The sequence below is a fragment of the Drosophila subobscura genome, chromosome A (genome assembly GCF_008121235.1).
Source record: "Drosophila subobscura isolate 14011-0131.10 chromosome A, UCBerk_Dsub_1.0, whole genome shotgun sequence".
NCBI classification, from domain to species: Eukaryota; Metazoa; Arthropoda; class Insecta; order Diptera; family Drosophilidae; genus Drosophila; species Drosophila subobscura.
The window spans coordinates 18,128,705-18,145,357 of record NC_048530.1 but is presented as its reverse complement, the minus strand read 5'-3'; the positions used below and the strand labels follow the sequence as shown (position 1 = coordinate 18,145,357).

At 44.7% G+C, this 16,653-nt stretch overlaps 1 protein-coding gene across 1 annotated transcript in view; it reads left to right on the top strand.

Moving 5' to 3' along the window:
- LOC117903035 (allatostatin-A receptor) overlaps nt 1-16,653 on the top strand; it is an 82,073-nt gene that overhangs the window by 49,420 nt on the left and 16,000 nt on the right. Inside the window, exon 2 of the mRNA XM_034814765.1 lies at nt 12,483-13,043. Within this exon, the coding sequence (XP_034670656.1) occupies nt 12,731-13,043 (313 nt within the window). The 5' untranslated portion in view covers nt 12,483-12,730. The remainder of the gene's footprint in view (nt 1-12,482; nt 13,044-16,653) is intronic.

Here is a 16,653-nt window from a genome sequence, read left to right as displayed (position 1 = left end):
TTTCTGTCCCATACACTTTGGTCTATTTTTGCTCTTTTGGTTCTGGGCTCGCTGCCTGGACATTTGTGTCCTACTTGTGTCGCCATCGAGCTGCGGAAATTATTTGCCTTCTTATTTGCCCGGTCAAAGGTCGCGGCATCTCTTTGAAACTCGCATTTTCTATTTCCCCTTTTTTTTCCACCCCACATGGCAAATTTTCTTTTCAATCACTGGCCAGACATGCCGTCCCTTTTCCCTTTTGCCACAAACTACGCTGCTACAATTTCCATTCCATTCATTTATTACTTCAGCTTCGTTCTCTTCGAACGGCTATTTATGGTAAATGGATAAATACCTAGGCTCCGGGCCACTGATTTATGAAATTCCCCACATTTTGTGTGCGGGTGGAAGGCGTTCAAAAAAAAGAAGAGATAAACTTAATGGAAATATTTGATCAAATGATTAATCTGAAGTATATTAAAATGTATGTAAATTGACTCGCAGCTATTTTCGCATGGCAGGAATTTTACTTGTGGAAAGCAAAGGAAACTCTCTGATCAATGTGGAAGCATTTTGAATGGTACTCTGTGGGCAGGCGAGGAGTTTTTATATTCATTGATGAATCACATTCGAAATCTCGACTTGTTTTTCACTTGTCTCTTTAAGAGCGGATTGTGACCCAAACTTTTGTGTGGTTTCATTTCAGTTTTTGCTCAACTGTAGCTGAAAACAAAAAGGAAATCAAAGTAAAGAAACGATTCGGGAATGCTTCATATGGGGAGCGTCTGCCTCCTGCTGACTCCAGCCTCCAGCCTCCAGCCTGCTGCGATTCGTTTGGTTCTTTTTATTGATGACACAAATGGGTCATTGGTTTCATGCTCCACTCCACGCCGTGTTATCTCTCTCAACTTGTTTCGTTTTGGGCGGCGAATGTTTTTGTGGCCAGCGTTTTCTGTGGGGTGTTGTTGGTCATTGCAGGGCCATAATGATAACGTGTCCTGTGACCCACACATTGACACTCAGGGCACACAGGGACACGGAAGTGGAAGTGGAAGTGGGAAAAAAATTAAACATTAAATGCGCCAGCCAAGAAATGTCGGAAATAAGATAAGGCCAAAGATGGCAAACCGAACCCAGCAGCAAATAAAACCACAAATCCCATTGATCTATAAAAAAATACACCAAAATGCGAGTACATATAAAGTGAGATATATTTATGTATTGTACGAGTATATATGGGTGGCAGTTGGCTGCTGTTCTGCTGCTTATTAAAAAGCTTTCAGCCGAGACCCCAAAAACAAAAGAAAGCCAAACGCTGTCTGTCGGATGTCGATGTGGATGTCGGTGTTGGGGGAAGGCGTTGCTGGAAGCTGCTAGGCGAATGCTTCTTCTCCTGTAATTTTCCAATGAAAGGAAGTGTGAAATTGTGCCGTTATTCATTATATACATATGTACAATGCACACACACACACACACACACACACACACACACACTTAACCGCATAGAGTTGGCCAACTGGCCTAGTCCACGAAGGGGGCTCTGGCCCGTTTCTGGTTCGTCTCGGTTTACCTCGCTTCGGTTATTGTAAAATTGAAATTGAAAACAAACACACACAGTCCCGTACCCGCACACTCGCGGCACTGTGGTTTAAAATATATTTTCCATTTAGTAATTTGTTATTTAAACATTTCTAGAAGGATTATTTGAAGCACTTGTAGCATCAAATATTGAATCCCTCCATTGACCAGGTTTCTAAAATTAAAATTACAATTTAAGTTTGTCTTTCAGCAGTTATTTGATTCTCTGCTCTCTATTCTTTGTTCGCCACTGTGCTGGGCATAACACTGAGCCAAAAAGACAGATGAGCCTGAGAGCTACCGACGACACTAAGGGGTGGTGTGGCTTTCAGAGGGGACTGGGACTGGGACTGGGTCTGGGTCTGGAAGCTGCTGGTTGGATTGTGGTGATGAGGGGGAGGCTGTACAGGATGTGGACGCCAGGATACGCATTGTACCCGGAGGTTGCCAAGAGTAGAGCGCCCCTGGCCGACTTTTGACTTTTGTTTTTACAGCTGCTCTGTGTATGTGCGTGCGTGCGTGTGTGTGTGTGTGTGTGTCCCCTACACATTCCCTAGCCTTTTTGCCCATCCCTCACCCAACCCACCTCTCGCCCACTCTTGTCAGCGATGGTCGCTCCTCTAGCGTGCTCGGAAATTTATGTGCGTTGACAAGTTGAGAGCACGCGGCCCACGGAACTGAGGTGAGAAGGCACTCAGCTGGAGGCAGCCAGCCAGCCAGCGCCCCTGCTGTGTGGTGCCACTCCCTGCAGGGCCTAATCACGTAGCAGAACTGTGCCACACCCCATGTAGTGCCACAACAACACACACAGAGAGCAGCCACAGCACAAGGACAATCAGTTGCCTGCCAAACTGGCGGAGCTGTGACTTGGCAAATAGTTTTCGATTTCATATTTCAAATATTTTCAAGTTCAAATCAAGTTTTCGTGGCGCAAAAAGGGAAAACGGAAACTCGAGCGAGGGTAGCAGACGAATTCCCAGGGGGGGGAAGAGAGCGGCGGTGGTCGAGGGGTATATATAGATAATAATATCAAATGGGATTGAAAATTTCCAGCTAAAGAAACTTTGGGCTAACCGAAAAGTTGTTAGCACTTTGCCCCACTTCAGCTGGTAATCATAAGTGAAATCGCCTTCGATGGCAGATTACCTCTTTTAGCACTCTTTTCCCCTCAATCCAATACACTCCGCCCCAACGTTCGTCGCGCTTATTGGACTACATGTCGTATGCGTATGCGTATGCGTATACTTAATTTTAATATGCATGAAGCTGAAAAGTTTCTGAATCTGCTAAATGCTGATAGCAGTAGGGTGGCGGCAGACTTGAGGTTGAGGCAAGCCAAAAACTTTCCCATTTTGTGGGCGACATCAACTGTGGCCACAGAACTGCTGTGGCGCCAAAAAAAAACAGAAATTGCATTTGCAAGAATATGAAACGTCTGAGAGGCAGGGGAAGCAGGAAAATGGTGTGGCAGACTAGCGAAATTCACAGGGGAAAGGGGAGCTCCATGGGGGAAGAGCTGTGGGACGAAAAGGATAAGGCAGCAAGCAGGAAGCAGGAAGCAAGGCAGATGGAAAAACCACAAGAAAGCCTCCACTGGTCCCCTTATCCCCTTATCGCTTCTCTCGCTGGCCACTCGCTCAAAGAACTAACCGCCAAACCGCTGCCAGCAGAGCTCAGACCCTGATGTGCATACTTACCAAAGACTTTGGTCAGTTCTCGTTGAGTTGGCGTTTGATTTGTAACAGCCTTTAAGTGGGTGGACACAAAAGAAAAAAGAACAAAAAAGATATGCAGGGTATGGCTGATATTTCAACAGATGCCGAAGACAATCTCCCAACGATATCGGATTGCTAAGACTATTAAAGTACACCCAAAATGTATATCTTATTTCGTATTCCATCCAAACCTGTTCCCTCTTCGATTCAATACACTCTCGTCCTCGACAAGTACCGTGTATAAATCGAACTTTTCCAATATGTAGACCAACAATGAATGGCCCACACCACAGCCCTGCTGCCCTCCCGCTTTGTGCCCCCCCACCCGCAACTCTCAACAGGTAACCGCAAAACTGTCAGCAGACATACAACTTTTGTAGCCCCCCCACCCGCTCACCCAACACATTTGGACATTTCCGCCCCCCACTTAGTTGTCGTATGAAGTTTTTGTTCGTGTCGTTCCCGTTCCCGTTCCCTGCGCAATTGATTGAGTGTTTAGAGCGCCATCTAGCGTTTAACTGCAAGTCAATAGCCGATGGCCTGTGGACGGGACGGTCGGTCGGTCGGTCGGTCGCCCAACTTTCGCGTGTGGGCGAGGGCAGCTTTCTGCTGATTCTCACTTTTATTTTTGGTTTGGATTTCATTTTGTTTTGGCATTTTCTTGTTTTTGACACTTTGGCTGACAGATGGCCACAAAAATAAAATGGCTTTGACGGGGGAATGGCCCGATAGCCGTAATCGAATGTTTGCAGACACATTTCACATCAAGAATCGACGGGTCTAGGGATATACGCGTATATCAATAAGAAACAATGTTTATAGGAACAAAGATCAATGAATTGGATACGAATTATATCTGACATTAAACAGCGCATTTGATAAGGAGACAGTCCAATCCCTTTTTGACTTTGAGAATAAATTCTTGCTCTTCAAATCGTTTAACACAGAACTTTCTGCGAACTTTTTCTGCATAAAGTTAAAGCCATTTACGCAGCTCCAACTGGAATATAAGTTAGGATTTCTTATTCGCTGAAATGACTCTTACAATTGTGGAAAAATTGTCAAAGCTGGTCCCGTCACCTGCGCACCAGAAAATGAATACTGCTGGGATAAAGATTAGGGAATACATTGGGACTCGAGCAATCTCCATTGTGATGGAATTTTATAATCAAAACTCCTTGCACGTTTTCGCCTTTTGGACACACATTTCGCCTTTGCCTTTGCCTTCTCTGGCTCCATTTTCCTTTATTTTTTTTTTGGTCACTCTGAACTTTGCTTTTCGTGGTCCATTGTTCGGCCTGAAGCAAGGCAGCCAACGTGGGGGCAGAGGAGGCAAAGCCAAATTAAAATGCAAGCCAAAACCTAAGCTGCATGTGATGCCATGCAGGACATGCCTGACAAATGCCAGACAGCAAAACGAGAGAGAAGAAAAGAAAAAAAGGCAGGGAGACGGTCAGACAGACAGCTAGACAGGACACTCCATGGGAGCAGTGAGATGGCGATGACGCAGAATAGCAGGACGGCAGGATAGCAGGAGCCAGCCAGCATACAAAATCAAACAAGTTTTTCGATTGCACTTTGAAATGCATTAAAACAGGCCACGAAAGCCCCTCCCTCACACTTTTATTGACTGATGCAGATGCTCGCACCAGGAATTCCCACATCAGGCCCACATCACACTCGACCATTAGACTAAGGCCTTGGGGCATACGATGGGGTGTGTGTGTCCAGTCAGCGAAAGAGCTAAAAATTGATTTGGCAAATGGAAAATAAGAGGGCCAAAGTATGGGTTTGAGTGCGAGCACAAGCAATTTCCACACGATTTCAAATGTGGGCAAATATTTCTGGATAAACATTTATTTTAAACGAATTTGATTTCGAAGCCAACGCAGCCAAACAGCCGAAAGAATGCAGCCAATGGATATGAAAGCCTCTATTGATTTTTGAAGCAAACCAACAAGTTTGCAATTCACACATGAAATATTTAAAACAAATCCACACCTTCATGCAAGTATTTGCAATTAGTTCTTTGAGTATTCCAAGTTCATCAGAATTCGAAATGAAGCTGCAAAAATGTTCAACTTTAAGTGGAGATCTGCATCAACTTGATGGCATCCTGGCGGGGCATCGTGGCATTCGATTAACCGAAATGCATCCAATGGAAATGCAGCCCCAGTGGGACTCAATATGAATAAGCCCAATAAATAGCCCGGAGTAGAAGATGGCTGACCAAGCGATACTCGTAAGTGCAAAAACGGAAAATCTGTGGAAATCATCAAGTCCACTCCACTCCACCCGCATCCGAGGAGCTTGCTGCCCATAACCATTCATCCTGCCACTCACGCACGACTGAGCACACACGACTGAGGCCAGGACGAGGACGAGCACCAGCAACTCTAACAGAAACTTTGATTTCTGTGCGGGCTGCCTGCCCCTGCTCTCCTGCTCTCCTGCGCTCCTGATGTCCCTCTGCGCACAACTTTTGCGGATTCTGTTTGCCAGTGAAAGTGACTTTTCCTCGTGATGCCTTGAGGGACGACACGTTCCCAATGTGGCCGACTTCTTTTTTTTGGACCACATCAAGTGCTTAACTTGGTTGATACAGCCGAACCACCCATTGGCAACACGCGTCCTTCTGATTGATCAGAGCTAGACACAGGCAGTGGATTGTGATTGTGTGTGTGGCACAATGGGCGTTTCACAATGCAGACATTACAGACTAAGAGACTTAATTCTACGAGTACTAATATGGCATTATCCTAATGCTTTTTCATACCTTTTTCACTACCTTCTCCTGCTCCCGTCTCTTCTCCCATCAGGATCTTCTCCCCATGATTATTCTCACAAATATCTGGCACAGTCCCAGCGAAAGACGGGCACAAAGTTAAGAGCTGTAAGGACTCTTTATCACAACAATTGGGCAAAGTGCTCGGCGAATTTGTGCACTTTAATGGCGGCCATCGCCCATGGTGGCCGCTCATATGGCTGCTCCTGCTCCTCCTCCTGCTGCTGGCATTATGACGGACTAAACTGCGGGGGATGAGCCTTTGGTTAGTTGGTGTTTCTGCTGCGCTTTAACCAATTAGGAAATTACTTGTGTAAAGTGTTTGCCACAACAGCAGCAGCCGCGCGGCAGCAGCAGCAGCAGAACAAACACAAATACAAATACGAACTTTTGCCAGGGGACTGAGAGGGGGAGAAAGTTTTGGGCCTCGAGCTTAAAGTCTATAGATTGCTGGCAGCGATCATTAGATATGTTGGGGCACAACCTTCAGTTACTGCCTGAAATCAATGAAAGTCCTTACAACTTTTCAAGCCCTTCAAAAAAAAAACAAAACAAACCGAAACCCAACGGATCTTCAAACTATTGAATGCCGAATGCAATTGCTCATTTGCTCGTAACCGTTCGGAATATGAGAGATTTAAGGACTATTTGTGTAGTTCATGGAAGCTGAAACACTTTGAATATTGGCAATTAATTCTGCATTTATTGGTACATAAATGGAATGAAGTCTAACGACAGCCCAGAACTTGAGATTCCTCCACCTCCAGCCCAAAATGTTGTAGTTCTTTTTTTATTTATTAATTTTTCATAAAACCAAAGCGAAAACTTTCGGCCAACTGTAATTAAAAGTAAATTTCGTAAGCATATAATCGCACAATGCTGCCTTTCTCCTCAGGTTTTTGGCCTGGGTGGGGGCACAACTTTTTAATCAAATATGTGTCAACGCGGATTTATGAAACTAATTGACTTTAAAGGCGACTACTGCTGCCGCACCTCTCCTGCAGTCTCCGCCCGGTGGTCTCTGTGTGCCTGCCACAAACCAAACCGAGACCTTGCACCCCTGGGCCCGTGCCCGTGCCCGTGCCCGCTTCCCGCTCGACTAGAGAGAATTAATTAAAAAACTTAATCTGCTTTGGTTATGGCAACAAATTGCCAAACGGTCGACTGTCGACGGTCGTCAGACGTCGGGTTGTTGGTTTTCTTCGTCGGTTGATTGGGTTTTGATTTAGGTTCTCCAATATCCATCTTTTGCTGGCTTTAAAAATGGCCATGAAATTGGCAGAGAGGTTGGAAGCAAGAACAAAGTATACAAGAAATGATTTAGTTCCGATTTTTTTCCTGATTTTTCTGCTGGCAATAAATTATGTTGATAATTCGACGGTGCTCAGCCAATCAACCAATCAATCAATGGCGAAAGGGAAACCCAAATAAAATGCGATTTATAAATGACGAAAATTGCGATTATTCTTGTAATTTTTTTGGAATTTATTCACATTTTCAATGAATTTAGCGGTGACAATCTCTCATTTCAGCTATCAATGACGCCGGACTTTAATTACATTTTTGTGGCTTTTTGGCGTTGCACTCTGTCCATGCCATAGGCAATTTGTTTGAAGGACCCTTTAGACGGGCGACTGGCAAATGGCACATAAAGCGTCAGTCAAATGTGCCGTTGTGTGGGACGGATGGATGACTGAGTTCCTGTTCCAATTAAATGCGACCCATAATATCGATATTAAGCATACGCCATGCCGTGATGGTCGTCCACCTACACCGCTGCCGAAGCGGTGTGCCAGCTTCTCCTTTGTGCCATCCCACCATACACGACATTTGCTTTTAGCTGTTTGCCGCTTGCTGTTTGCTGTTTGCTGTTCGCCACTGCCATTGCTGGCAATGCAAATATTTCAATGGCATATTCATTTCATACAAGCTGCAAACGGCATTCGTTCTAATGGACGTGGATGTGAATGTGGGTGGACAGATGCTGAATGTGGGCGTGCATACGAGTACACGCTCCTCGAACAAAGCTTCCTGGCACCATGGCAGCATGGCTTCTGGTTACGCAGTTGATCAGCGAGTAATAATCGATTTATTGCATTGATTACTCCACACAATTACGAGGTTGAACAACTAATTGGACAATTACTCGAACAGCTTGAAGGCAGCAGTGCACACAGATTATTATTGGTTTTACTTTCCGCTCTTGCAGTTGAAAAGGGTTATTGTTATGCTGCCGACACATACGAGTACTCTTACATGGATAAATATTTACAAGACTGTTCGATTGTTCCACTTTTATGAGCTGTAAATGCTTTGATTTCTTTCTATGCTTCCCCTGCTCCTGCCTCGTGTGCACTTTATAATCAAAGCGCTTGCCGCATCGCATCGTTCTCTATTGCATTCCTCTCTTTAATGGACTAACCGCATTTGCCATCAGCAAACAACACACACAAATTCATACTCACTCATCCTCCCGCAATTACCCACGCACCCACACACCCACACACACACACACACACACACTCACCCACTCACTCATTCACACTCGCGTGCACTCAACCACACACAGACACAGACATCCCATCTGCCATAGAGCTGGGAAAGGTTTTTGCGTTGCTCATACGCCGCATTGGCAGCGACGGCAACTTTAAAGACATGTTGACTCTTGTTCTGGTTGTACCCTGATGTAAAGGGTATTATGCTTACCAAATAATTTGGAAATGTTTTTTAGCTCTTAGAGAGCTCAAATGTGCAGGCTGGACCACTTCTACGATCACATTAGCACATTTTATTACATAAATTATTGATTATGCCTATAAATAGAACCCTGCCAGAGGTTTGTTCCATTATCTGCCGCAGTAATAAGCGAACTTAAAGGGTATCTAGTGCTGCGTTTCTGGCTTAGTTTCGTTTTATTGTTTGCTATTTATTTTTCAATATTTCGTTTCGCTTCTGGTGGCTGTTCCTTTCGTTCGTTCGTTGGTTTCTTTTTTTTTTGTGTTGAGTTTATTAATTATTAATATTTAATTTAGAACAGATGCTGCCTGCTTATTGGCGGCTACAGCTAGGCATCTAATTTGATGATGGAATTTGCTGCTTCTGCTGTTGTTTCAGTTGCTCTGTTGCCTTTGGCTCTTTCTGTTGCCTGTTGCCTATTTGCTGCTGCCTTTAGTTCAGTTCCTGGTGTGCGTGCCTTATGGTGTTCCAGCTTCCATGGCTCTGGCGTGGGGCTGTGCTTCTGCTCTGCTGCTTTTATGATTCGCACTCAGGCCATAAAAACGCAATTAGATTGAACGGCAGCGTTCATAAAAGCCACATGAGCGGCAAAGTCGAGCCCAGGACCCCGGGCTACCCCGGGCTACCCCGGTCTGCTCACGCTAAAAGCCCACCCAGCCCCAGCCCCAGCCGCAGCGCACTCCTAATTGAAATAAATGAAATAATCAGCTCACCGCTGCCAACAATAGGGTTGTCATGGCCCACAATTGATTGACGTGGAGGGGGGAGGGGGGCAGGGCTGAGTGGAATTGCTTTAGGAAATACGAGCGAGATACGCCCATGGATCCCAAAGGCAATTTGCATTTGTGGCTCTAAATTCTGGATTCCAGACTCTGGGGCATTGTGTTGCATGTGTTGCAGCGCATTTGCAGTGAGGCAGTGCTGCTACGAAGCTCTTTTTTTGGTGCACACAATTCTGCGTATACGTAATCTCGCCATCTGACTGACTGATTCACTGTCTGGCTTTGGGTTGGTGTGTGTGTGTGTGAGTGTGTGAGTGTGAATGATGGCGAATCACTGCACTGCACTGGTGCACAGCCAGCTGAAAAGCTTAAGCTGTCATGAATAGACTCAAAGACATAATTGAACATGCGAAGTGATGGGCATTAAGTGGATTTGCTGTCGACTCACCAATCACCAATCACCAATCTCCAATCTCGATATCCCAATTCGTTTTTGTGCTTCGAATCGGATTAGCTATGCACATCCATGACGACTCACAGCTGCAATCAAAGTCAGCGCGACAGCCGCATACAAATTGACTGACTAATTGCAGCGGATTGTCACTGGAAGGACGCAGACGAGATACAGATCTGTGCACTGCAGTGGCCATAAATGATTTATGAATCGATTAAATGAAGTGGCTTCGAACGCTTGCAGTCGTTGGCTTATAAGTAATTAATTTTCAATGGTTTTAAAACCACTTGTGAAGCAGTCAAAGGTCGAAATACGTGTGGAATATCTGGTGGGTTGTGGCATAAAATAACACAAATATATTTGTAAGTTTTAAGCTAGACTTGGGAATCTTTCCGCACTTTTCAGCCATGAATCAGATAATCCCAGTGCCCCAAAAACGGACTGTTTCCCAGTGCGACATTGTTGTGCCCTGCAGAGCGGCCTTTCGCCGCGGCACTGAACAACTAACAAATTCAATTTCATGGCCGGTTTGCCCTCGTGACACTTCCACACAGACACAGACAGAGACAGAGGGAGAAAGTGGAGCCACAGACACAGGAAGAGCCACTGAAACGAGGATTGCCGGATGGACGCTCTTCTGGAGCTCTTTTATTCGCCTCTTAATCCATAAACAGTTTGCCGCAGAGCGAAATGCGCCCGGAGCAGCCGTAAATCAAAACAGCTTAAAATTCTCAACATAAATCGTTGAGCGTCTGCCCTCACCCTCACCCTCACACATTCCCATTATCTCCGCTCCATGCTCCACTCCGGCATGCAATGGCTCCTCCTTGCCGATTTGATTTAAAAGACTTCAACATTAAATACCGTTTACCAGTCCATAATTCCAGCTTGAGTACACACTCATTTTGGACAGCGTTAAGCAAATGAATATTATGAATGGCCAGTGGCAAAAACACTGCGGATTAATTACTGCGGTTTTGGATTTAATTAAAGCAATAATTCAGCTTGTCACTCGGCCAGAAAAGGCCAATTTGTTGCATGCGCAAACAGAAATCATACAAAATTCGAGCCTCCAGATATCATCTGCATAATTTATGTTTGTCTTTCTGTCTGTCTGCCAAATCCTATGCATACAGTCAGGGCCCAAGTCACGCCTCCAATTTTCTGCTGCAAATACCAATTTGATGCTAATGCCTTGCTCCACTTTTTCTTCTCCAAATTTATTCCGCCAACGAATCGTCTATGCTGAGTCGTCGTCAATCGTCTTCTTACTGAGTCACTATGCCATTTGTAGGGAGAGAACATTTCTGTACTTTTTCTATGGAATTTTGTTATGGCCATTATTCGGGGAATACAAAATTCACTATCAAATATGAAAACATTTCATTGATCTGCAAGTTCTGATGTCTTTTGAGTTCAGAGTTGAGTTCCGTTTGCAGTTTATTGTATGAAATAACATCCAGAAATGCGTACCCAATTATGCGATGCCTTTCGCTGTCGCCATCTACATCAAATCATTGCGTTCTTCATCAGCAGCAGCATATATGTGTGTACCACCCAATGATGGTGTTATTTTTTGCTGTTGCTTGTTTGCTGGCCGCCTAATAATATGTTAATTGACAGCTTAAGCCAACTGTCAGCCCTTGGTGCGTGCCATTTCAGACACGACATGACAGCCCATATGTCTCCTCGATTAGTTCGTCCTGTCTGTCCCGTCCTGCAGGCCCTCCAGCAATTCGAGTGTAATGGCTCAATGGCAGCAACATGGCATGAGTTGGATCCTAACATGTGTACATATTTATGTATCCTTCGTTGGCTAATTGATGCACACAGCACGTGGCGTAATGTCTATATGTGTACTTTTTTTTCCTTCTGCTTTTTTTTTGTGTGTGTTGGCACAGCCCTGAGTTTCCGACATTGCCCTGATTTCGACATCAATGTTATTTATTAAGGTATGCAAATGTGATGAATGTTTGCCAAGGTCCACTCTCGCTCTCTCCCACAGCCATCCATTCGCCTCTACCCCGCTCTGTCATGCCCCGAATGCGCCCATTCGTGTAATGGAATTAAATTATTTTTTGCATAATTTTTACATGACTATGCAGATGATAGGCCCTGGAACAGTGGAACGAAAAGAAGGCTTGGCTCTGTTTTTCCACAGAGTAATTCGAACACACTTCACGCCAACGATGTAACTTTGATGTACTTAAAAAATGCACGTTTCGATTTACCCATTTAAGTTTTTATTGTCCCTTCCGTCACTCAATTAGCGAATCATTGGAGTCCTTTTTTTCCCCTGGTCAACCATGGTAGGCCACACTTTATTTTCATTTAGTTGAGCGAGCACAAAATACAATCCGCCCAGAATACTCCCATGCGCTGGCTGGCCAGAACCGGCTGTCCATCCACTGCGAGTATCTGACTTGTGCCCACAGCACACACACACACACACACACACAGATCTACGCATACATATTTATCATATCACTATCCTCAATGTGTCTCTCTTTCAGGACGCCCTACAATGGAAATGCCCATCATGAGGTAGGCGTGGCTGTGGGAGTGCTACAACTGTGAAAATGTTGCAAAAACATGATGAAATATATGCACCCGCAAAAAGTGAAATTCCACTGAAGAACGGAACGGAGAAGACCAATTAAAATTCTCTACGAAAAGCACACGCACACAACTACCAATACGAGGTTTGATTGAGTCTAGATCTATACATATTATCGTGCTATATAGTGGGAGAGGCATCAAAATGGGCAAGAGCCTGGCCGTGGCCCTATTGTTGGGCGCCCTAATTAGCAGTTGGCCTTTGGCCAGTGAGGGGGCCACAAGCAACAATATGAACAACATGAACAACTATGAAAACAGCACCATCAACAACAGCAACAACAACTATGGCAACAACTCGAGTAATTATCCATTCACAAACGACCAACATGCGAATGATTCGATGGACTATGATCCGGATAGCTGGCCCTTGGAGCGCATTGTATCCACCATAGTGCCCGTCTTTTTTGGCATTATTGGCTTCGCCGGACTCCTCGGCAATGGCCTCGTCATACTGGGTAAGTCTCGCTAACCAAACTCAACTCGTACGCATCGTAAAAACGCATGCCACAGCGGCAGCAAGAAGAGAATGAAAAAGTGCTCCAGCCACCAACAGTTGTTTCATTAGCGACCTCTGGTGGCTGGCCCCCCTGGCAAATTATGCGTAATAATTGCAAATGAAAATGGAGCCTGCCTTGCCAAAAGCCATAAAAAAAGTTGCGCATTCGAGCGAAAGCTAATTGATTTTTTATGTCCTGCAGAGTGTGCAAACACGAGGGCAAGAGCAAGGGCATTGTCTGATGGCCCGATGCGATCATTAAGATTACAATTCTGCAAATATTGCAAAAGTTTACAAGGCAAACAGTGCCATATACTTGTCAATATGTGCATAAATATGTTGTGCAAAAATGTGCCTAGAAAGAGATCCAGGGGGTAATAAATATGAGATGATAACAGGAACATAAATCGCAGCTGAAGTCGCTCATTTTCGATAGGTTCTCTCAGCTGTATCAATCCAATTGAGTTATTTCGCTTTAATTTATACGAAAATAGTGCTCTCTGCAGTGAGTATTATCAGCACTTCATTAGTCAGTTTATTCGGTTGGTTGCTTAGGGTCTCCGCCGAAGCTGCAGCCTTGCGAATGAATCATTTTGCTGCGCCAAAAAGTAGGCAATGAAAAAATGTTCCACATCTCTTACGCTCGGAAGCGGGCACTCAAATGAGGCTTAGTTAAGGGGTTTCTTACCTCAAACTCTCGACTGAAATGTTCATGTACACACGTGCATGTGCGTGTGTGTGTGTGTGTGTGTGTGTGTGCTCTATCACTGAATCTCAACGGGCGAACTCATTTTGCATGGCATTTTTGTTGTTTCTCTTTTTTGCTTTTACTTTCTTGTGGTGCAACCTTGGTGTTAGAATCTCAGACACCATCTCACCTTAGCTTGAATGAGTGAGTGTGTATGTGCATGTGGAAGTGCTCGGCTGAGTGTGTGTGTGCCACACCCACTTTGCTTTTCTCCGGTTCGCTTTTTGCTAAGCCTCAACAACAAAGGCAAAAAAAGGGAAACAAGCTCAAACAGCAATTCGAGAAGCTAAAAATAAGACAACAACCGAAAAAGTTACAGCGCTGCTTAGACCCCATTGTGACTAGAAAAATACTCTACAATTATAGGACATAATCCAGTTTTATAACAGCAAAAATGCACATTTTTGTATCATTTTAATTGTGAAAGTAATTTAATTTTGTTGAGACACTTTCCCCCTAAGAAACAACATGCTCTTGAGCTCGAAAACGAAAGGGGTATCAAGAGTCAGCAGCTGCAAGTGTAACGGTAACGGTAAAAGCAGAGCCATGACGTCAAGCACTGACACTTTTCTCTCTCACCTTCTTCAAGTCTTGCTCTTGAGCTCATCACACAAAAAGGTGGAAATTAAAGGAATCCGAGGCGGTGGCAACTTGAACAAATATTTAAAATGAAAGCGAATTTAATTTTGGTCTTCGTGGAATGCTTAATAAATACAGTGCGTTTCATGGCTTTAAATGAAGAGACCTGGCCTTCGTCACGGGTAGACGAGAGGCAAATGAGAACGTGAACGAGGACGATGAGCAACTTTCTCGCTAAAGTGCAAGAAATGGTCAGGTATTGGATAACGAACCAAGCCAGGCCACACGCCCACTCAGGCGCGGGTAACGAACTAAAAAAGCACCACACTGCCCCCCTTTCGCAGAGGGAGAAAAGTTTTATTAAAGTCGCAAGTGGTATCTTATTGCCACCTTGCCACACCCATCACCCATCACCCCACTCTCCCTCTGCCTCGCTCTCTCTCTCTCTGTGTTTTTATGTATGCAGCGCCTCTTCTCTCTTTGGATACGGCTGCTGCTGCTGCTGCTGCCTGTATGTGTGCAAAGCCACTTTGTCAGCTGCGTTGTCGGCATTATGATAAATGATTTGTAAATGAACGTGTGGATTTTATGGCAAATTATGAAAGCAAAAATTAGAGACACTTCACGGCAGGGAACTGCGCAGCACTACGCAAAGTCAACTTCTTAGGCAACTTCTTCCAGCGAGAGCCACAAAAAATCTTGGCAGAAATGTCACGACCAGCAGCGGGATACCCTGGCAAAATATTTGTGCTTAATATCCGAATATATACAAGCTAAAATGTGTTCGCTTTGTGTGGCGATATTTAACCATGAAATTATATATTGAAATAATCTTGAATTATTGGTGTAAAAAGTGCACACTCTAAGCTTTTCTTGGGCATCATTCATTTCGATATGAACTCTTGGCTTTACCCAACAGAGCCCTTAAGCCAACACACTCTTGCTCGTACTTCAGCACTGGCGCACCCACAAGATTTAGCTGCCGTCACGTGTGTGTGTGTGTGTGTTGGTGTGTGTGGAGTGCAAGTGTGTGTATTTGTGGCTTATGGAAAGATAATTTGTCAAAATGCCATTACGCACGGCCAGGCGATGGCTGAAAGAGGCAGCAGGTTACAGCATCAGAGCATCATTATCAGCGGAGGTGTCTGTGTGCTCAAGCGCTGCCCCAGGAGCTGTGCATTTTATCTGCATTTTATGGCAGGCTAAGTCAATTTTCATATGCTAGCCACACACACACCACACACGTCACTGGAGGCTCTCTCGCAGGCCGAAGTTTTGATAGATGAGAGGCCGCACTGCTGTCACCTTGGGGGACTTATGAGCAGAGAGCTCTAAAGTATTAAATTTGAAATTTAAATATTGTTTTTGCGTACGGTGTGCCACAGAGAAATAAAAGGGAAACCCCTCAAGCCCGAAACTATTTGTGAATTGTGATTTGTGATATGAATCGCATTTGGTTTGGGGGTAATCTGACAGGCAATTCACCAAAACTCAAACACGAGGGCAGTGCAGAACGGAGTATCTATCGTATATACATATATTTATATGTATTTGCCAAATGTATGCATAAGTTCTGCCGAACCCACACACACACACACACACACACACAACAACTCTGACACAACTGTCAACAGCAATTTGTGTAAATTTAGCAGAAGCAACAACCACGAAACATACACACAGAACAGACAACAGACAACAGAGAACACAAAACACAAAACACAGTGCGAAATCAGAGTATCACCCGATGGTCCGTCCGTCCGTCTGTCCGTCCGTCCGTCCGTCCGCTCCCGCACTGCTGCGTGGGGTGTACGATTAATTATAATTTATGCTTTCCGAACACGAGGCGAGAATAGTCGGACCACATTGTCACTTCAATTTGCATTAGCCTTTGTCAACACACAGCACAGAGCACACAGCACACAGCACACAGTTCGCTTTGACAGCAGCGCCATGGATATAAGTATTTTTGAGCAGCAAAAGCAGACTGGAGCTGGGCAGCTGGACAGCAACAGCAGCAGCAAAATTCTGTTATAAAATTGTAATTGGCCCGACGAGCACGAACGTGACTCAGTCCCCAGGCATAATCCTTTACCCCGCTCTCTCTCTCTCTCTCTCTCTCTCGCTCCACTCTTATTTTTTTTTTTCCCCCACTTTTAGTGTTTGTGTGTCGTCTGCTCCCTCAACAAGGCTGACAAATTTGATTTGGATGGTGGCAGAAAAAACAACAAAAAAAAGAAGC